Raw genomic sequence first — 19,541 nt, forward strand, 5'->3', positions numbered from 1 at the left:
CGGGGGGGGCGTCCGGGAAGGCCCAGCTCGGTCCGAGTGAGGGGCCGGGGGACGGGAGCAGTAGTTCGGGGAGGCGGGGACGCACGGGGGAGCGGGGAACAAGACAAGAATCACCGACGGCGGAGCTGGGACAGGCCGCGGCGGTGGCCCGAGAGCGGCCGGCCCCGCCAGGCCCAAGCGCGGCCTCGCCCCCAGGCCGAGGCGGAGGCCAAACCGGCGGCTGCGGCCGGCTCCGTCCCGGGGCGGCGGCACCACCATCACGGCGGCGGGAGGGCGCGGTGCGGTGCCCGGTGCGGCATCCGGCGGCCCCGCTCCCCCCCGCGGCGGCGGCGGCCTCTGCCAAGGACACGTGTCACTGCCGGCCGCAACCGCGGCCCCGCGGGCACCGGCGGCGGCACGAGAGGAGGGTCGCGGCGGGGCGGGGGCGGCAGCGCTCGCAACACATGCGGCGGCGGCGCCGGGCCTAGGCGGGCGCGGCGCCGGGAGCACGTGTGCGGCGGCGGCGGCGGCGGGGTGCACCGGCCGGCACGTGGGCGCGGACCGACGCCGCCGCCGCGGGATCACCGGGATGTGGGGACCATCGGGACGAGCGGGGGGCCCGGCGCAGCAGCGGAGCGAAGCACGGGACAGGGCGTGGGAAGGGGGTGGCGGCGGCGGGGCGGCACCCACGTGGTGGCGGCGGCGGCGGCGCGACAAGGCCCGGCGAAGCGAAGCCCGGGGAAGGGGGAGGAATAGGGCGGCACGCGCGGCCCCGGTACCGGCGCCCCCCCACCCCCCCCGCGGGGCCCGCACGTTGCGCTGTCGCCGCGCCCGCCCCGCCTCTGCGGTCACGTGGCGGGGCGGGGCGAGGCCCCGGCGTCCCGGCGGAGGCCGCGGTCCACATGGCTACGCCCCATCCCCGCAGCCACGCCCGCCGTCCCGACCCGCCGCCGCGCACCCGGGCAGGGTCACGAGGGGAGTGGGCGCACTTGGCGCCGGCACCGTTCGGGACGCACGCTCACCCGGCGCCTGACACCACCCGGGTCCCACAACCGCTCAGGGAGCGGCACCAGCGGCACCCGCACCCATTCGCTGCTTGGCACCACCGGGACCCGGCCTCGCCCAGAACTTGACCTTGTCCCGGCGTGCACCCACCCGTGCTCCATCCAACTCTGGCCACAGCCGTGGCTGCACCCTCGTGCACCTTCCCGGGACATGCATGCACCCAGGATCTGCTCTGACACGGGACTTGCGCCCATCCAGCACCCACCCCTCTCCCAGGCAGGAGCTGCACCCGCCCAGAGCCCACCCAGCACCTCACACCCACAGGGAACCTGGTCCCCACGCTGCACCCCGCAGAACGCAGCACCTTACCCCCACCCTGCATCCATCCCACTCCCACCCAGACACAGCCTCTCTTGTTCACCCAGCTGGGGCACAGCAGGATCCAGACGCTGTCAGTTTAGGAAACAGGGCAGGGCCTTCCTCTTCACTAAAAATACTTCCCATGTGGCTTCTATCCCCACCTCCCTGACTGCTTTTAACCCCAGTGTCAGCTCTGGAGCAGCACCAAATGATGGCAGAGCCCAGCACATCTGGCAGGGTAGCTGAAAGTTCAGAGTTGCCAGCCAAAACCCCCCAGGAGGGCAGTCCCAGCCAGGGACAGGCCATGCTGGGCTAAAGGGGAGTTGACACTCTGAGCACATGTGGCTGTGCCAGGCACACGCACAGGACACAGCTGGATGCTGTGGGGCACGGCACCCCACAACTCTGTGTTCATACCCTGCATGTTGGGATCTGCACTGTGCACAGCCTCCACGGGCCACAGGCACACCCAAAAGGATGACAGCCCAGCCCACTCCCAGCACAAGGAGAAAAGGGCAGCACTAGTCTCCACATAGTTTATTTCCTTGACTCTCAGTAACAAAAACAAACTAGGTTTTTTCCCTCCCCTCCCAAACCACCTACCCACCCCCCAGCTTCCCCTTGGCTCAAACATCATAGTTGGGGTTCTTGCGTAGGATAACAAATCCCTCCAGGATGGGTGTCACAGGCACGTGCTCCTCTGTGGCCAGCTCTGCCCGCTCTCCATGTGCCAGCAGCACTGGTGTTGTGTGAGTCTGGAAGCCAGTGATGGTTTTGGGCTTGCCTGCTTGGCCCACCACATCCACAGCCTGTGAGAGAAGAGTGAGATCAATGCCAGGGACACAGAGGGACATCAGCACACTCCTCCCCAGCCCTGGCTGCCCCTTACCTGTCCTACCCGAACCGACACGGGCAGAGGCCGCAGCTCCTCATCGAAGGTGACCAGCATGCGGGGCTGCATGGCAGCAACAAGGCCATAGAGAATGTAGTGGGACTTGCCCAGGATAACTGGAGGGAAGACAGAAGTAAAGGGGCTGAGCAATGCCCACACTGCGAGGCAGAGAGAACTGGGGGGACAGAGCCAACAGCACTCACTGTTGCGCACATCCAGGAAGGACACGAGGACGGTCAGCAGCCCAGCCACAGCCACCTGGCTCATGAGCTGGCGATCACTGTGGTATGGGCACAGGGTGAGTGTCCCCTTGCCCAGATGAGTCAGGCCCTGGTGTGGCAGAGAAAGTACATGAAAGAATGATAGAGTAACCTGGGACTCCCATCTCTGCCCTCAGGAGGGTGACATCCCCAGTACACCACGCTCCTCCCACACCCAGGGACCCCAAACTTCCCCTTCCACACACAAGCACAGTATCATCACCTGGGCCAACCGCACCATGAAGAGATTGTTGGGGTCTTTGGCGTGGTACTGGGCCAGCTGCCGCAGCATTGCTGCCAACCGGGCGTTGTTGGTACCTGGGGACAAGGAGGCATAGGCAGAGTAGTGTACAAGGCATGGGTCTCCCACCTTTCCCCCCAAACCAGGCTGTCCCCACGCTTACCACTGCCCACCATGCCCATGGCAAAGATGGAGTTGTAGGAGACCTCGGGGTCAGCGTCGTGGGAGAACTTGCTGAGGGTATCGAGGATGTTGAGCCGGGGATTGGAGACTGAGATAAGAGCCAGGGCCAGGGGCACAGCACGGCGGAGGGTGGGCTCCCCGTACCGCAGCTGCACAGAGGGGACATGGGTGTTAGATCACCAAGCACAGCCAGGCTACTGAGATGTGAGGCAATACCCAGTTTCTAGTCCGAGACCCCTTCCCAGCTCTGTGCTGTCCCCTGGTGTCACTCACCAGGTGGCCGAATGTGCGCAGGCCCATCTCCGCACCAATCTCCTCGCCCATGGCAATGAGCGCGATCCCCAGCACCGCCACGCCCTGCAGGGACACAGGCACTGAGCGCCAGGCAGGGAGCACCCAGCCCAACACACAAGTTCTTAAGCCTCTGTGCCCACCCCAAGCCTAGAGGGACAGGGTGAGCAGGGGATCCAGCTGGGAGCTGTTTTCCCTCTGCTCTGACACCACAAGGGCCTTAGGGACCCTTCCAAAGCCAGTTCCTGCCCCAGGAACACAGACCCCAGCCCACATTTCCCCACCTGGTGAGCACCCATGTCAGCTGAGCTCTCTTTCTTCTCCTTCTCTTTCTTGTCCTTTTTGTCCTTGTCCTCCTCTTTCTCCTTGGAGTCAAAATGCTCACTGCAGATGTGCAGGAGCTGTTGCACCTTCAAGACATTCCCTGAGCCTGGGCAGAAAGTGGAGGGCCAGGATCAGCAGGAAGAGGACCCTGGACCTGCTCCTGCCTCCCCACACCTCGACCAGCCCAACTCACCCGCATAAGCACAGATATCCACCAGCGTGTTGGCAAAGCTGCGAAATGGCTCTGACACCACCTCCAGCGCTGCCAGGATGGCCTCAATTGCCTCTCCCTTCCCTGTCAAGGAAAGTGTAGTGGTTAAAGGACAGCAGTGGAGGGATGCTCCCACCCCATCCCCCAACCCATGAGCCACTGGCACTGTCCAGCCTTACCCAAGTGGTTCAAGCCCAGGCCAAGTGGCAGCCATCGGGCATAGGTATCCTTCAGTTCTGTCTCTGATTTCTCCATGATGGTCTGGAGGATAGTCGAGGTGACATCCCCATTGCAGGAGCCCACTGATATCATCCCACAGGCCAGGGCAGTCACACCAGCCACCTAGTGATGGGGGAAGGAGACATGTCATACCCAGGGACAGCTCAGAGTAAGCTGGCCTATAGCACTAGGTACCCTTGGTCTCCACTTCCTATGAAAATCTGGGCTACTGGGAGATCTGATGGTTTCCTACCCTCCTAAATCTGCTGCAATCCCATTGTGGCAGCAGCTCAGGTAAGGAAAATAGGGTCATGCTCTTCTGGCACAGCACAGTGCTGGGCAAGGACACGTGGCCTTGCTCTTGGGGCTCAAGCTGGCTGCAGGACAGCGCTTGTATTCCCAGGAGCTCCAGGGCACTGGATGGGGAAGCAGGAATCACAGGCAAACCCTGCCTCACGCCCTACCTCCATGCTGGACTTGGAGTCTCCCATCACAGGCAGCAGCAAAGTCAGGACATCCTCGCGGTTGGAGCCCGCATACGCCAGTCCCAGCCTGCACAGAGTCCAGAGAGGTGTGAGGGAGGAGCTGCACCACCCTGTGCAGCATGGGGAGGCTGGGGCCAGGCCCTTACCCAAAAATGGCTCCAATCCTCATGGTGTTGCTGTTGTGGAGGACATAGTCAGACAGGAGGGCCAGGGCAGGGTCACACTCATTTTTCACCCCTGAGTTGACGATGCCACAGGCCAGGAGGGCTCCAGACTGCAAGGCAGAAGCACCATCACACACTAGCCAGCAACACACAAAGCCCCCTGCCAGCCAGTGACTGATGTCACCTCACACATCACACCCACTCCCCAGGATGGGCAAGTTGGTACAAAGTGGGCAACACCGCTCTGGATCAAGCTGAGAAATCCAAAGGTCATAGCTCTGTGACAAGGGGAGCCCTAAGGGTGCTTCAGGCAGTCCCCAAGAAACCAGCACCTCGCTGTGAGCTGCTCAAAAGCCTGGGACACAGGGCATCCAACCCTTCTCTGTGCAGGAGCTGAACTGCACAGGGGACCAAAGCAAGGACCATTCACCAGTCAGCTGCACACCCAGCTCACGGCAGGATTGCCCCACGCAGACACAGAGCCAGGATCTGACACTGACCTTGATGTAATCCTCTGAGGAGTACAGGTACTTGTCGATCTGTGTGAGCCCCCCGTCCACGTCCCACAGCAGGATTGTGCCCAGCGAGGCTGCAGCACTCAGCATCCCTGTGGTTCCAGGGAAGAAAGGCCCTCATCAGGCCTGAACTGGTGTGCCCTGTCTGGGGCTTGTGGTAGCCAAGGACATAGGCCAGCTCAGCCACCCTTACCCCAAAAGGGACAGGGTGGTAACCCCAAGCCTAGAGGCACCTCCAGCCCTGCTATCTCACCATGGTCCTTGTTCTTGTACAACCATTTATTGCCATCATCTGTCAGCAGCTTGTCCTGTCCAAAGGCAGCATTCACAAAGCCGTTCACAAAGGAGGAGGCCAAATTCATCCGGGCTGAGTCCACTTGGGAACCACTTCCCCCAAACCCTGTGGAACAACAACAGGGTGAGGAAAGCAGCAACAGAAGCCCTGCCAGCCCTCAACATGCAGCCATCCCACACCACAGGGGAACGAGGACTGTCCCATCAGCAGGAAGGAGAAGCCCAAATCCACAGGTCAGAGACCATGAGCAGGCCATCTGCCCACCTCAGATACACATCTGACCACACAGGCTCAGAGGTGCTTGGCAGCCTCAAGAACTCCACTCAGGCAGGGACCATAAAAGCCACAACACAAGCCCTTACGGTTATTCTCCAGGTGGGTTTTGTAAATATCATCTGGCACTTTAGGCTCCATGATGTCCAGCTGCAAAGACAAGGGAGAAGGGGGTTACCTCCTGGCCAGCACATGCTACAATGGCAACCTCTCCAGGTGGTGTCTGGCCCAGATCATGGGGATGATGGATTTCTTCTCAAATTTTACCACAGAGCCTGGCAGCCAGGGCAGCCACAGTTGGAGGTAGCCCAGGGTGCTTTTCCCAGCCGAGATGCTCACCTCTCTGGCTAAGGCCAGGAAATTGCTGTTGAGCTGGACATTGGACATGATCTCTGTTAAGTCCTCGTACTCCTCCACATCCTCGTTCAGCTCCAGGAAGACCCCATGGCGGCCCAGCATAAAGGCCATCTGCTTCTGGACAACTCTGTGCAGAGGGGAGGGGTTTCCTGAGAGTCCAGAACCCAGCAAGCCCCAGCACAAACAGAGGTTCACCAAGCAGTGAGCCAACCTGCCCTGCCCAGGGCATACAGACATGACCCACTCCTGCTCATCCTCATTTCAGGGACAAGAGTCTCAATCCAAAACCCCGGACACCTCTAACAGTGACAGATCCAACCTATCTCTGCCCAGATGGGGAGCCGTGCCCCACCAGGATGAGCAAAGGCTGCAGAGGGCAGGGAACATCTCTGCTTACACATCTTTGCAGGAAGTGAAGATGTCCTCCACCAGCTCCACATCATTGAGCATCAGAGCCAGGCGCAGGGCTTCAGGGTAGCGATTGAATTTGCGGAAGATGCCCAGGGCACAGCGCAAGAGAGCCGAGTTCTCGGGCTCCGGGACATAGCTTACACAGCTTCAAGGAGGAGACAGACATGAGGGTGACAACCAGATCAGGCAACCTTGGCCCAGCAGGGATCAGGCCCTGTCCAGCACCTCAGCCTGCCAAGCCCCCTCACCTGGTCAGGTAGAGGCACACTTTGGAGTAGGCATTGTCATCGATGTACTTCTCCAGCATGTCCATCTGCTCTATCTCCATGAGCAGGTCACAGGCCTCATGCTCTGCGTTGTGGGCCATGTTGTAGGGGACGATCTCCTTGACCAGGGTGAGGAGTGTGTCCCTCTGAGCCTTGTCAGCTTCATCAATCTCCTGCCACTCCTTGGCCACCTCTCCTGCCAAGTGCCTGCAGGAACAAAGGGACATCACCACTACAAAAACCAGTTTCACTGAGCCATGAGAATGGGGAGCAGCTGCTCCCAGTTAGCCAGGCCTGTGCGCTGTTTATGGAGGCTCTGCATTCTGCACACCTTATGGGGGACAAGGCCAGAGGAGAAACAAGGTTAAGACCAGAGATTTCAGAGGCCATGGCAGCAAGACCTCTGCAGCATGAATAGAGCATGAAGCGACACAAGCGCAGGTGTGATAAGGACAGCTGAACACATGACCAGCTAGTCAAGACACATCCCACACAGGCCAGAGCTAAAGTGCTCCAGGAAATTCCCCTAAGCCCTTATCCTTCCCTTTGGGTCCCCCTTAGGCTTACCTGACGTATTCATGCCCCCAGGATGCCAGCTCCTCTTGGGAACCCACCAGCCGGTACTTCAGACACTCACGCTCCCCACTCATGGTCATGGCCAGGACAGAAATGATGTCTGCTGCAAAGCGCTGCAGAAAGAATGCAGAGCTCCAGACACAGGCCAGGCACAGGGAACCAGGGGCAGCCAGGGACACAACACCCTCCCTGTGCCTGCAAACCACCACAGGTGGCAAAGGTACAATCCTGACAAGTTATAATCCCCTGGAGCAAGTCACACAGAGTGCTTTTAGATCCCTGGGTCCAGAGGGCTCTGCGATTGCCTGCCCCAGCACTGTCCCCTGAGTCACATGGGATGGTGGGGCCAAGAGTTTATACCTTGTTCTCTCCTGGAGCCATGTTCTCATAGATCTCCTTCAGCTTGCCATAATGGGGCCGTAGGAACTTGAGGGGTTTGGGAACGGAGGTCATGGAGGTGGTGGAAGAGCGGATCTGCCTCCGCAGCTCCTCCAGGGCTGGGCGGTAAAGTGACGTGTCTTTCTCCTGCAGAGGGAAGCTGCCTGTCAGGGAGCAAGGGGCTGGTTCCTGAGCCACCACCTCACCAGCCCTCCCCAAACACAGCCATGGCTCTTAGCAGAACAGCCCCACACCCTGGGCTGCCTCCTGCAGCCCAAGAGCCGGAGAAGGAGGGCACAGCAGGGCAGAAAGCCTCTCTCACACCAGGGACACAGAGGTCCCTCGGGCCCAGGTCAGACAGGCAGCAAGGCTGGAGGACAGATCACAGCAGACAAGCAGGGGCCCACCCCACTCACAGTAAAATCCTCCCATCTCCACTGCACTAGGAACAGCCACAAGCAAGAGACAGACAGAGTCAAATCCTAGCCAGGACTCCTTGCTGAGGGACATAGCACAGACTCACCCCCAGGCGCTCCACCAGCATCTCCAGCTCATCTTGCAGCTGCTTGTCCTCCTCAGACTGCCAAAATACACAGAAAAAAGCAAAGTTAAGGGTGCAGAGCACAGGAAGTCTGAGTGTGACAGAGGCAGGGATGTCACCCCAAGCCACAGGGGTACCAGGACAAAGGGATGCACTCATTGCTCAGGACACCACCCTGCCCCAGTGCTGCCAGGGTGGAGCAATGCTCCTTCCCAAAGAAACCACCCATTCCCGGGGTGTGAGATGCACCTCTCCTATTACTCTGTGCTGTATAAAAACAGCCCCACAGAGAGGGGCACGTCAGGTCACAGTCCAACGGGGGGCACCCCACTGACAGCAGCCCCTTCACCCACAGACTGTGTCCCTCAGCCCACGGGGATCCCCTGAGCCAAGGTCAGCCCGTGCTGGGCAAAGCGGGGATCCCTCCATAGCGCCCACTGCCACACACACCCCCTGGTTACACCACAGCTTCCCTCACCAACGCTGCTCTGGGACCCCCGGGCCCCCCGCCCAGAAAGGGGAACCCTCGATTGCGTCACGCGGGCACCCCATGACGTCCCGGGGCCCCGCCGGAGGGAACCCCTCGCTGCCGTCAGGCGGCCGCGCTGGAGGGAGTCCCCGGAGGGATGCTGGCCGCCCCCGTGACGTGGGATGACGTTCGGTTCCCGGAGGGATGCCGGCCAACCCCGTGACGCGAGATGACGTCCTGCCCCGCCGGTGACGCGGGCCCGAACGGGCCGTGACTCAGCTGCGGCCCGCGGCGCGGCGGCACTCACCAGCTCCTGCTCCTTCTCGGGCCCGGAGGGCGGGTCCCGGCGGTCCCGGCCCCAGGGCGGCGTGGGTTTCTCGTCGCCGCCCGCCCCGGGGCCGCCCTGCACCCGGCTCTGTCCGCCGCCACCGCCCGCGTCCATGTTCGCCCGGCCGTGCTTCCGCCGCACCGCGCCTGCGCAACGCCGTGACGGCACCGCCGCGCGCCGGGGGCGGGGCCAAGGGCGGGGCGGCCCCACGTGCTGGGGGCGCCGGTACCGGCACCGACACTGAAACCGGCACCGACACTGCCACTGCCACCGGCACCAACACTGACACCGGTACCGACACTGAAACCGGTACCGGTACCGACAATGACACCGGCACCGGCACTGAAACCGGTACTGACACTGATACTGTCACCGGTACCGACACTGACACCGGCACTGACACTGAAACCAGTACCGGCACCAACACTGAAACCGACACCGATACTGAAACCGGTACCGACATTGACAATGACGCCGGCACCGACACCATACTGACACGGGCATAGACATTGACGCCGGCAGCGGCACTGGCACCGGCACTGACCCTGACACCGGTACCGACACTGAGACACCAGTATTGACACCGGCACTGGCACCAACAGTGGCACCGGCACTGATGCTGACACCGGCTGCTGCACTGCCGGCTGGAGCCCCGGGGTTCCACCACCTTGGCACGGGCAACGCTGCCACCCGAGCTGGGCAAGTGAAGCAGCATTGCTGGCAGGCTTGCCGTGGCCCCCGCAGGTCACAGACACCCGTGGGCAGCCTGGTGCCCCACCACCCGTGTTCACACACACCCCTCCATGCTGTGTCCCTGGCTGGATGGACAGGGCGCTGCCCAAACCAGGTGGCGCTGCCCAAACCGGTACCCGGTCCCGCCTGGTACCCTGGGGAGCACTTTCACCCCCTGAACCCCCGGGCACCGAGCGGGTGACCTGCGGGGAGCCCTGTCCCGGACAGGGGGTCACACAGGGCTGGGAGCTATCGGGGCAGGATGTGAAGTTGTGCACAACCCCGGCCTTTGCTCACTGCCAAGGCTCTGACCACGGCTGTGCACCCCTGCGTGCGTGTGGCGTGGGCCTAGGGGTGACATCGGGGTGCCGTCCTTTCGGTACCGGGGCGGGGTGTCAGTGTGCATCCAGCTGTGCGGGTGCTGCGCTGGGGGTGTGCCCGCGTGCCGGTGCACGGCGTGCTGCCGCCGCTGTGGACCATTACCGGCCGCTGCCGGCGCCGGTGACCGGTACCGTGCGGAGCTGCTGTGCCCCCCTGAGCGCTGAAGACAGGAGCCGCTCCTTGTGTCCCTGTCTGCGTGTGCCGGTGCCGGCTGCGGGCCAGCAGCATGTGAGCCCGAGTTGTGCTGCCCGAGTCGGTGAGGGCGCCGGTCCGAGCGCCGGTGTCGGTGAGGGAGGCTGCGGGTGCCTTTGCGGCTCTCCGGGGGTGCAAGCGGCGGTGCCGGTGCCGATACCGGTGCGGAGCTCCTCCCGTGAGCACGGCGGTCACCCCGCTGGGGCGGCCGGGCCGAGCGGAGCTGAGCGGTGCCACTGGGCTGGGCACCGGGGTCGCCGCTCCAGCCCCTCCCGGCTCCCGTCGCCCCCGCCCGGTGTCTGCGGTCCGCGCGCCTCCGGTCTCAGCCCCTGCGGCTCCATCCCTCCGGCGCGGCCCCATCGCCACCCGGCCCCATCCCTGCCCAGCCCCGGTGCCGGTCTTGGCGGCAGCGCGGCGCCCGGTGCGGGCCATGGCGGCGGCGGAGGCAGGCGGCGCTGCGGCGGCGGCGGGGGCCCGGCGCGGCCCGGGCGGGGAGCGGAGCTAGGCAGGAGGCGGCCCGGGATGGCCAGGATGAACGTGGCCCTACAGGAGCTTGGACAAGCCGTGAGTGCCCGGGGCAGCGGCGCGGCAGGGAGGAGAGCAAGAGGAGGGGGGACGGGGGACAGCGGCGAGGGGCTCGGCGAGGGGGGGAGGAGGGGGTCGGGGCACAGGAGAGCCCCGGGGCTGGAGAACTCAAGGAGCTGGAAGGGCTGCGGAGGCTTCGGGAACCAGAGGGAGGGAGGGCGGGGGGGACTGGCGGATTACGGGGGGCGGCGAGAGCCTATGGGATGCAGGGGCTGCGTGGTGCCGGGGCTAAGGGAACTGAGTGGCTAGAGGGTCCCTGTCTCCCATGGTGGAGGAAGAGGGACCCCCCCACCCTCCAAATCCCTGCCTGGGAATGGACAGAGGGAACTGGAGTGGTTCAGCCCCACAAACCCCACTCCACCGAGTACGGTAATGCTGCTCATAGGGTGAGCCCCAAGACAGCACCTCTGGAGGGGGCAGGGGGCCCTGTCCCCATGGGTCTCAGCCCTACAGAGGGGGTAGGAGGAGCCCCAGAAATAGGCTCCTACCTTGAGGATGCCACAGAAGATGCTGGAGAGGGGGTGCTGGTTATTGCCCAGGATGAGGACCACCCAGGAGCAGAAAGGAGCACGATGAAGAGAGCTGGGGTGGTGGGGGGGCCAGGCTGGCCAAGCTCCTAGAGGATGCTGAGCAATCCTTCCTAATGCCAGCATCTTCCAGGAGCCTGACTCAGTGGGGGGCTCCTGCCATCTCCTGCCAATCCCACCCTCCTGCTGCAGCCCTTGGCAATGCCCCCTCCTCATCCCAGCAGTGTGGCAGTGGGCAGAGCTGGGCATGAGGCACTCTCCTTGCTTTCCCCCCTGCCCATCATCCATCCCACCCCAGCTCCTTCCCGGCCTGTGACACCAGCCCTGCAGGCTGGGCATTCACTTTAGTCTGCAGCACAGGCTGGAGGGTGAGCTGCAACTCACCCAGCCGTTAACTCTGAAGCCTAAGGATAGCTCACAACCAGCGGCACTGCTGATTCCCTTCCACCAAAACCTCCAGCATTTTCTTCTGGCTTATCCCCCCCACCAATGCTGCTGGCTCCACTCCACCACCTCCCTCTTGGCTGAGTCCTCAGCAGCCCTCACGGCTGGATCTGTGCAAGCTGCCTGGCAAGGCCAGGAGTAAGGGGGACCCTGCCCTGCTGGCTGGTTCACACTGCAGTGCCCCTTCTCCCCTTGCACACTCTGTCCTGCATCCTGGTCACCCCCAGAGCATGATGGAGCTGGAAGAACTTCCAGATGTTTCAGACCGGTGCACATCTGCATGGAAAGTTCCAGTCAGGGGAGGAGGGGTGAGACAGCAGTACTAGGAAACCGTTGCTTGGTGACGGGGACCATGTCTCCGTGGCGATGTGTCACCTGTCGGCAGGGCTGGTGCCATGGCTGTGCAGAGGGATGCTCCGGTGACGGCCCCCCAAGCCCCTCATTAGCAGTGCTCCCCGAACTCTCCAGGGCCACACAGGCCTGGGGACAACCTCTGAGGGAGGCCCAGGCACACTGAGGGGGGTCAGGGGCTGCCTCAGCCCCGCTGTGTACTCACTGAGCAGGCACTCGGCCCTGCCATAAGAGCCAGAGGGTGTGGCAGGGTGGGGAACAGCTACCCCCACGCCCCTGCCCCAGCACACTCCCTCCCTTAGCAGATGCCCAACTACAAGCGTGCCACGCTGCAGGACGAGGAGGGGCCGGAGCCAGCGGGGGATGGCAGTGCCTCTCCCGACAGCGTGGAGGTGAGGTCTGCCCCGGTTTCTCCATCCTTCCCCTCTCCATACTCTCTAGCCCCTGTCCTTACCCTCTGGGGCCTGCCTGCAACCAAGTGGGCAGTGGGAGCAGGGTTGGGAGCCAAGCCAGACATGGCTGTCCCCAGGGATGTGCTGGGAGTCAGCCAAAATGCGGCACAGAGTGTGCCTGGACGATCGTCCTTCCTTGTGGCTTGCGGGGGGGCTGCCAGCACCCACCACCGGCTTGCCAGGGCTGGTGGGGAGGGATGCCCTGGTCCCCACCTCCTCATGCAGACACACCAGGCACTGGGGAGTGGCAGGGAGGGAAGGGGGGGCAGTGATGTTTGGCCCCCCATGGTGCGATGGCAGGTCCTGCTCCTGCCCAGGTGGGGTTCCGGAAGGGGCCAGGGACGCTGCTGAGCCGCCTGGCCTCACGCAGCCAGCTGGAGCTGGTGCTCTGCGCCATCGCCGTCTCCCTGGCCCTGCTGCTCAGCGTCGCCATCATCACTCTGGCCATTCAGTACCGCAGAGGTAGGGAGACTTGGCAGCGGTGTCCCCACACCTGGGAGGACACGGGAGGATGAGGAGTGAGGGGTCAGCCCAGGGTACCTGCTCCAGGTGCTCTGCCCATCCTGGGGTACAGACAGGGCTTGGCCCCGCTCCGTGCCTCGGCTTTCCCCAGCACACTCGCCCAGCCCCAGGCATGCCTTCCCTGCCAGATCCCTCTCACAGCACGTGCCTGACGGATGCCTGTGTCCGGGTGGCCAGCAAGATCCTGGAGGCCCTGGATACAGAGATGGACCCGTGCCAGGACTTCTACCAGTACTCGTGTGGGGGCTGGATTAAGAGGAACCCGCTGCCCAATGGGCGCTCCAAGTGGAGCACCTTCAACAGCATCTGGGACCAGAACCAGGCCATCATGAAGCATCTCCTAGGTGGGCACCAAGGGGTCACAGACACTGAGGGGGTGACCCCCATGTCACTGGGGCTGACCCACAGCCTCCCGCAGAAAACGCCACCTTCAACTCCAGCAGCGAGGCAGAGCGGAAGACACAGCGGTACTACCTGTCCTGCCTCAAGGAGCAGAGGATAGAGGAGCTGGGCTCCCAGCCCCTCATGGAGCTCATCGACAAGGTGGGCAGACACCCACATGTGAGCTGAGCTTCAGGGCTCAGCCCAGCACACCTCTTGCTTAGCTCTTCACATAACCAGGGAGGGAGTAAACCTTGGGGATGCACCCCATCCTCTCTGACATGCCGGGTCTGTCTGCTGGCAGATTGGGGGATGGAATATCACTGGCTCCTGGAATCAAACCAGCTTCATGGAGGTACTCAAGAGCGTGTCAGGCACATACCGGGCAACCCCCTTCTTCACAGTGTATGTGGGTGCAGACTCCAAGAGCTCCAACAGCAACATCATCCAGGTTGGCACCTTGGCCTCCAGGGGTGGCAGACACCAGGGGACACCAGAATGTCTACACTGCCCCTCTCTCCCCCCAGGTGGACCAGTCAGGGCTTTTCCTCCCATCCCGGGATTACTATCTGAACAAGACTGCCAACGAGAGGGTGAGGCTGGGTGCTGGGCATGCTGCCAACAGCAGTCAGGGGAAACCCATGGCAATGGGGTGCGAGCAGCACTGGGACACACCTGGCATCTCCATCCTGCCTGTTGGGTGCCCACCCCAGGGAGGTGGGATGAGCTGTTGTTGGCACTGAGGCAGGGCTTGGGGTTCCACAGGTTCTGGCAGCGTACCTGGACTACATGGTGGAGCTGGGCACACTGCTGGGGGGCACCCCGGAGCCCACCCGCCTCCAGATGCAGCAGGTGCTGGACTTTGAAACCCAGCTGGCCAACATCACCGTGCCCCAGGCTGAGCGGCGGGATGACGAGAAGATCTACCACAAGATGAGCATTGCCGAGCTGCAGGTGGGCATGGCCCAGAGCAGCCTGGGGAGACCCTTCTGGGACATATGGGGGCACCAAGGGGTCCGTACCCATTGCTGTCCTCGCTCTGGGACACCCTAGGCAGCCCCATCTGCTGTGGGACATGCACTGGGTGTTGAAAAGCAGTGCCCATCCCCCCAGTTGTTACCATCTGGGGGAAGCTGCCGGCTCATATTGTGGGATCCAGGGGTCCCCTCCTTGTCCTGCAGCATTAAGAGCAGCAGGAGGGGTGCAGAGAAGGATCTGGAGTGGTAAGGGACTTTGAGTCCTTCCCAGAAAACACAGTTCCTGCCCCAGGAATTGAGCATGCTGAGCAGGATGCAGCATAGCTATGCCAAACCCCTGGTGCCACTTTCCTGTGTCCCCTCCAGCTGCTGGCCCCTGCCATTGACTGGCTGGATTACCTTTCCTATGCCCTGGCGCCACTGGAGCTGGCGGACACAGAGCCTGTGGTTGTGTATGGGGACACCTACCTTCAGCAGGTCTCTGACCTCATCAATGACACTGACAGGAGGTGAGGCTCCTTCATATCCCTGGCTGTGGCCCCCACAGCAGGGACACATTTTGGGCTCATCAGTGTCTTGAAGTCATAGACCGTGTGAGCTGCAGCATCTCTCTGCCCCCGCAGCATCCTGAACAACTACCTGATCTGGAACCTGGTGCAGAAGACCGCCTCCAGCCTGGACCAGCGCTTCGAGACAGCCCAGGAGAGGCTGCTGGAGACACTCTATGGCACCAGGAAGGTAACAGAGGGCCCTGGGATCAGACCCCTCTGCACTCATCCTGGGAGCAGCCAGGACCTCCTCTGTCCTTCAGATGCCCTTGGGATGCTAAGACCTGGATGCTTCAGTGGGAACCCACTTATCTTTTGAGATGGGGGTTTTGCTGCTGCCTATCTCCCCTGTGATGAGGCAGAGCCAGGCTGGGTGAAGGCAGGGGAGCAGGGGAGTGGCTGAGGGTTTCACGGACCTTCATCTCGCTCCCACAGTCCTGCACGCCCCGCTGGCAAACCTGCATCTCCAACACAGATGACACACTGGGCTTTGCGCTGGGCTCTCTCTTCGTCAAAGCCACCTTTGACCGGGACAGCAAGGCCATCGTGAGAATACTTCTGTCCCCATCCCCTCCCCATCACCATCCGTGGTTCCTCCCCAGTTCTATCCAAGCCCCAGGGCTGGAAGGCAGGGAGCTGGAAAATGGGACCCCTAGCCCTGGGGAGGTTGTACCCTGTCCACCCTGCCCCACCGAGGCATTGTGGGGGGAAGGGGGCCTTCATTCTCTCCCCTCCCCAGGCTGAGGAGATGATCAGCGAGATCCGTGCAGCCTTTGAGGTATCCCTGGACCAGCTGGACTGGATGGATGAGAAGACCAGGCAGGCTGCAAAGGAGAAGGTGACCCCAGGGAGGGAAGTAGACGGGAAACCTCACTCTGTCCATATAAGTCCCCCAGTCTCACTGCTGGGGCCTCTCCCCATGCAGGCGGATGCCATCTACGACATGATTGGCTTCCCTGACTTCATTCTGGACAACAAGGAGCTGGACGACGTCTATGATGGGGTAGGGGGCACCTGGCTTGTGGGGGAGAAGCTTGGTCATGCCAAGCTTGGGGGGGCCCCATTGTTGAGCGATGTCCCTATTTGGGACATTATGCAAAGCCACCCAAGCACTGAGTTCATCCTGGCCAGGGTGTGGGGAACCACCTCAGTGTCCTCATCCCTCCTCTTCCTCACCAGTACGAGGTCTCTGAGGACTCCTTCTTCCAAAACATGCTCAACTTCTACAACTTCTCTGCCAAAGTGATGGCTGACCAACTCCGGAAGCCCCCCAACCGCGACCAGTAAGGGGTGGGCTAGGGTGGGGAGGAGGGGAGGATGTGATCCTGGGTGGCACTGGTTCAGTGGGGAGGAGGTCACCCTCAAGGGGTAGCACAGCACAGTAGGTCACCTGTGGTAGCACAGGTCACCTGTGGTAGCTGTAGCTTATCCCCAGGCAAGGTCCTTGGTAACAGCATGGGGGCAGAAGTGTCAGCCTTGGGCAGGGCCCTGTGGTGGGCAGTGGCACAGGAGGGCGCTGGGGCTGGGGTGAGAGGGACACACCCCTGCCTGTACCCTGTCCCACCTCCCTGCCCAGGTGGAGCATGACCCCACAGACTGTCAATGCCTATTACCTGCCCACCAAGAATGGGATCGTCTTTCCTGCTGGGATCCTCCAGGCTCCCTTCTACGCCCGCAACCACCCCAAGTGAGTCTGGCATGGGGGGCACCTCCTGGAGCCATGGGTTGGATCAGAGCCAGCATGCCACAAAGTCCCCCCACAGTCACAAACAAAAGCCCTGAAGGCCTTGAGTGTCCCTCAAGGCTTTACATGCTGCAGTCAAGACCGCCTGAGTCCCCTTAGGGCCACCAGTGTCCCCAACAGGAGTGATTCCCAGCTGGGTTCCAGCTGGAGCAGAGTGTCATGGGGTGCCCAGACAGAGATGGGGTGGCTGCAATGGCATCATTAACACATCCTGTACTTACCTGGTTTTTTCCCATGGCTCCACAGAGCCCTTAATTTTGGTGGCATCGGCGTGGTGATGGGGCACGAGCTGACCCATGCGTTTGACGACCAAGGTGAGAGCACACAGGCAGCGCTGGCCCTGACCCCTGTCACCTTCCTGTCCCCCCCAGCCCCTGCCCCTGGCATGGGGAAGAGGTGCCCTGGGTGCACAGGGGTCCCGCTTTGCCATCCATTGCATCGTGTGTGCTCGTGCCCCCCTGGCCACCCCCTTCTATCGTCCTGTCTCCCCAGGTGGCACCTGCCGATACCTTCCCCCGGCTTCTCTGTGCAGCTTTCGCTTCATCCGCTTGGTGAGGACACAGTGTCTGCAGCCCCAGCCCCCTTCTCATCCTCCTCCCTCCAGGGCATGGGATGGGTCCCTCTCGCATCCACTCTGCTTTGCACCTTCACCTCAGCCCCGGAGCCGACATGGGGTCAATGAGGGAATTTGGGGTCACAGATCTGGGCTGGGATAGCAAGAATGCACTGGGGGATGCCTGGGGACCCAAGTGCATGGCTGAGCCCTGGGCAGAGCCTGCCCACAGCAGGGGCTGGAGGATGCCTTCTCCCCTGGGCATAGACCCAAGGTGGCAGGTCCCCCTGGCATCCCCCGGTGCCCATTCCCCCACCACACCCCATTCTGCCTCGGGAACCCCTGCAGCTGAGGGGCTGCAGAGGGACGGCTTCCACTGGTCCCACCCCAACCCACGGCTCGGTCCTGCAGGACGGGAATATGACAAAGAGGGAAACCTGCGGCCATGGTGGCAGAACTCCTCCCTGGAGGCCTTCAAGAACCGGACGGCGTGCATGACGGAGCAGTACGGCCGCTACACCATCCACAGCGAGAAGGTCAACGGGCGGCAGACCCTGGGCGAGAACATCGCCGACAACGGCGGGCTCAAGGCAGCCTACAACGTGAGTGCCGCCATCCCGAGGGGCTACGAACCCCCTGCCTGTCTGTCCCTTCCCGGAGCTTCAGGCCAGCTCTCCCGCAGGCTTACAAGTCCTGGCTGCAGAAGAACGGGGAGGAGAAGCGCCTGCCAGCCCTGGGGCTCACCAACCACCAGCTGTTCTTCGTGGGCTTTGCGCAGGTAGGGCGGAGCAAGGTGATGGGCTCCCGTGCCTCCCTGGCTGCTCGGAGCCACCCCGCAGCTCCCCATCCCGCACCGGGGGTGCTCTGTCCCCATCCCTGAGGCCGCTCCCGCTCCGCCAGGTGTGGTGCTCCGTCAGGACGCCCGAGAGCTCCCACGAAGGGCTGGTGACCGACCCCCACAGCCCCGACAAGTACCGTGTCATCGGCACCCTCAGCAACTCCCGGGACTTTGTCGAACACTTCGGCTGCCCCCTGGGCTCCCCCATGAACCCCGGCAAGCACTGTGAGGTGTGGTAGGGACGGGGAGGGTGCTGGGGACAGAGGGGATGATACTCTGCTGTGCTCCCCCTCCCCAGACCTTTGGAGCTGGCCACGGGCAGAGAGCAGTCCCCTCCTGTGCTCACACTGCACACCCCACCTCTGCACCCTCCCCGGCACACACGGCCCCACGCCAGGCACCCACCGCAGCCCCATCCACGCCTTGGGGCTGGGCACGGCCGGCAGAGAGGCTGTAGCACCCCCAAAACGCAGTTCTGCCCCCCAGCCTTGATGTGCTTGAGTCGGGCCCAGCTCAGTGTCCCCTGCGCTGCGTCCCCCCCTCAGGCGGGCAGGTCAAAGGGGTCCCGGGGAAAGCATTAGAGCCACGATGCCCCTGCTCCTGCCCCCAACCCGCCGGAGATGGAGGCTGGGGGCCACCCGGCTCCGCGCTTCCCTTGTCCCCTCCCACTCCAGCTTGGCTTCCCCATCCACCTCTGCTGGGACCAGCGGGCGGCAGCGGGGACTCTGGTGCCTTCAGCTGTGGGTGGCTGTCGCCGAGTTTATTTAACGATTAAAAGCAGTTTCCACTTACTCCAGCAGCTCCGGGTCCTTGGCGGTGCCGGGGCGGGGGGAGAGGTGGGATCTGGGGGGTGGCTGCAAGGCTGGGGACGCGTGGGAGGCGAGACACCCCGGGAGGGGAGCGGGGGCGAGATGTCTGCATGGACATTCCCTGAGGGAAGCGAGGTGCGGGGAAGAACACGGCAAGGCTGGTGGGGACGACTCAGAGCCACGGGAGTTCCCTGCCTGTCCCGAGCCTCCACTCCGGGCTTCCGGGGCCCGCCCCGGCCCGTCCCGCCCCGCACAGCGCGGCCCCAGCCCCACCCCGGGGTCTCCCGAACTCCCGGTACCGGGACCCCGCGGGACTCCTCGGCCGCGGACAGCGGCGCTCGCAAAGGTTGCTGGGAGTCGTGGTTCTGCTGCGGACGACGCAGAGCATGACAGGAGCTGTAGTTCAGCGTGAGGGATGCTGGGAGGGGTAGTTCGGTCACGGCAGGCCCGGCGCTTCACCACGAGGGCTGGACTACATTTCC

General features: G+C 62.9%; 3 protein-coding genes across 11 annotated transcripts in view; 1 reads left to right on the plus strand and 2 right to left on the minus strand.

Moving 5' to 3' along the window:
- The window catches only part of EIF4G1 (eukaryotic translation initiation factor 4 gamma 1), an 18,147-nt gene extending 17,357 nt beyond the window's left edge, over positions 1 to 790 (minus strand). For 5 of the 6 annotated variants that reach the window (XM_041467672.1, XM_041467667.1, XM_041467666.1 and 2 more), the window contains exon 1: positions 670 to 790. The gene's annotated coding sequence lies outside the window, so the exon portion shown is untranslated. The remainder of the gene's footprint in view (positions 1 to 669) is intronic. The other variant, XM_041467664.1, reaches the window with a different exon arrangement.
- A 1,076-nt stretch (positions 791 to 1,866) lies between these two features.
- On the minus strand, positions 1,867 to 9,178 carry PSMD2 (proteasome 26S subunit ubiquitin receptor, non-ATPase 2). Its single transcript, XM_041467596.1, has 21 exons — positions 9,003 to 9,178; positions 8,209 to 8,265; positions 7,668 to 7,832; positions 7,299 to 7,420; positions 6,714 to 6,938; positions 6,452 to 6,610; positions 6,037 to 6,181; positions 5,787 to 5,847; positions 5,383 to 5,529; positions 5,115 to 5,221; positions 4,597 to 4,724; positions 4,430 to 4,517; positions 3,926 to 4,088; positions 3,729 to 3,830; positions 3,496 to 3,641; positions 3,194 to 3,277; positions 2,901 to 3,069; positions 2,720 to 2,814; positions 2,440 to 2,566; positions 2,234 to 2,352; positions 1,867 to 2,153 (listed from the first exon to the last, which is right to left on the minus strand). Exons 1-21 carry the CDS (start codon positions 9,135 to 9,137, stop codon positions 1,971 to 1,973), a joined length of 2,727 nt encoding a protein of 908 aa, XP_041323530.1. The 5' UTR covers positions 9,138 to 9,178; the 3' UTR covers positions 1,867 to 1,970.
- A 1,669-nt stretch (positions 9,179 to 10,847) lies between these two features.
- ECE2 (endothelin converting enzyme 2) lies at positions 10,848 to 19,041 on the plus strand. 4 transcript variants are annotated; one of them, XM_041467600.1, is made up of 19 exons: positions 10,848 to 10,892; positions 12,541 to 12,627; positions 13,005 to 13,149; positions 13,338 to 13,553; positions 13,628 to 13,752; positions 13,895 to 14,041; positions 14,118 to 14,183; positions 14,356 to 14,544; positions 14,934 to 15,076; positions 15,191 to 15,305; positions 15,551 to 15,661; positions 15,855 to 15,953; positions 16,041 to 16,118; positions 16,295 to 16,398; positions 16,692 to 16,802; positions 17,106 to 17,173; positions 17,824 to 18,014; positions 18,095 to 18,190; positions 18,313 to 19,041. In XM_041467600.1, the coding sequence occupies exons 1-19, from the start codon at positions 10,851 to 10,853 to the stop codon at positions 18,487 to 18,489; spliced, it is 2,310 nt and encodes a 769-aa protein (XP_041323534.1). In that variant the 5' UTR covers positions 10,848 to 10,850; the 3' UTR covers positions 18,490 to 19,041. The 4 variants fall into 4 exon arrangements, with proteins under 4 accessions (XP_041323534.1, XP_041323531.1, XP_041323532.1 ...); XM_041467597.1 differs by having other exon boundaries at positions 15,855 to 16,118; XM_041467598.1 differs by having other exon boundaries at positions 15,855 to 16,118; positions 17,824 to 18,190; positions 18,313 to 18,500.
- Positions 19,042 to 19,541: the final 500 nt, after the last annotated feature.

This window comes from Pyrgilauda ruficollis, unplaced genomic scaffold (genome assembly GCF_017590135.1).
Source record: "Pyrgilauda ruficollis isolate IOZ18807 unplaced genomic scaffold, ASM1759013v1 scaffold21, whole genome shotgun sequence".
Classification (NCBI taxonomy): Eukaryota; Metazoa; Chordata; class Aves; order Passeriformes; family Passeridae; genus Pyrgilauda; species Pyrgilauda ruficollis.

What these genes read in the sequence shown, in the direction of transcription:
- ECE2 (XM_041467597.1), top strand. Translation starts at nt 10,851, where the DNA reads ATGGCCAGGATGAACGTGGCCCTACAGGAGCTTGGACAAGCC. An exon ending in ATCAATGACACTGACAGGAG is followed by an intron (nt 15,077 to 15,190) that starts GTGAGGCTCCTT and finishes CTGCCCCCGCAG; the next exon opens with CATCCTGAACAACTACCTGA. An exon ending in TACGCCCGCAACCACCCCAA is followed by an intron (nt 16,803 to 17,105) that starts GTGAGTCTGGCA and finishes ATGGCTCCACAG; the next exon opens with AGCCCTTAATTTTGGTGGCA.
- PSMD2 (XM_041467596.1), bottom strand. Translation starts at nt 9,137, where the DNA reads ATGGACGCGGGCGGTGGCGGCGGACAGAGCCGGGTGCAGGGCGGCCCC. An exon ending in AGGATTGGAGCCATTTTTGG is followed by an intron (nt 4,518 to 4,596) that starts GTAAGGGCCTGG and finishes GACTCTGTGCAG; the next exon opens with GCTGGGACTGGCGTATGCGG. An exon ending in CTTCCTGGATGTGCGCAACA is followed by an intron (nt 2,353 to 2,439) that starts GTGAGTGCTGTT and finishes TCTTCCCTCCAG; the next exon opens with TTATCCTGGGCAAGTCCCAC.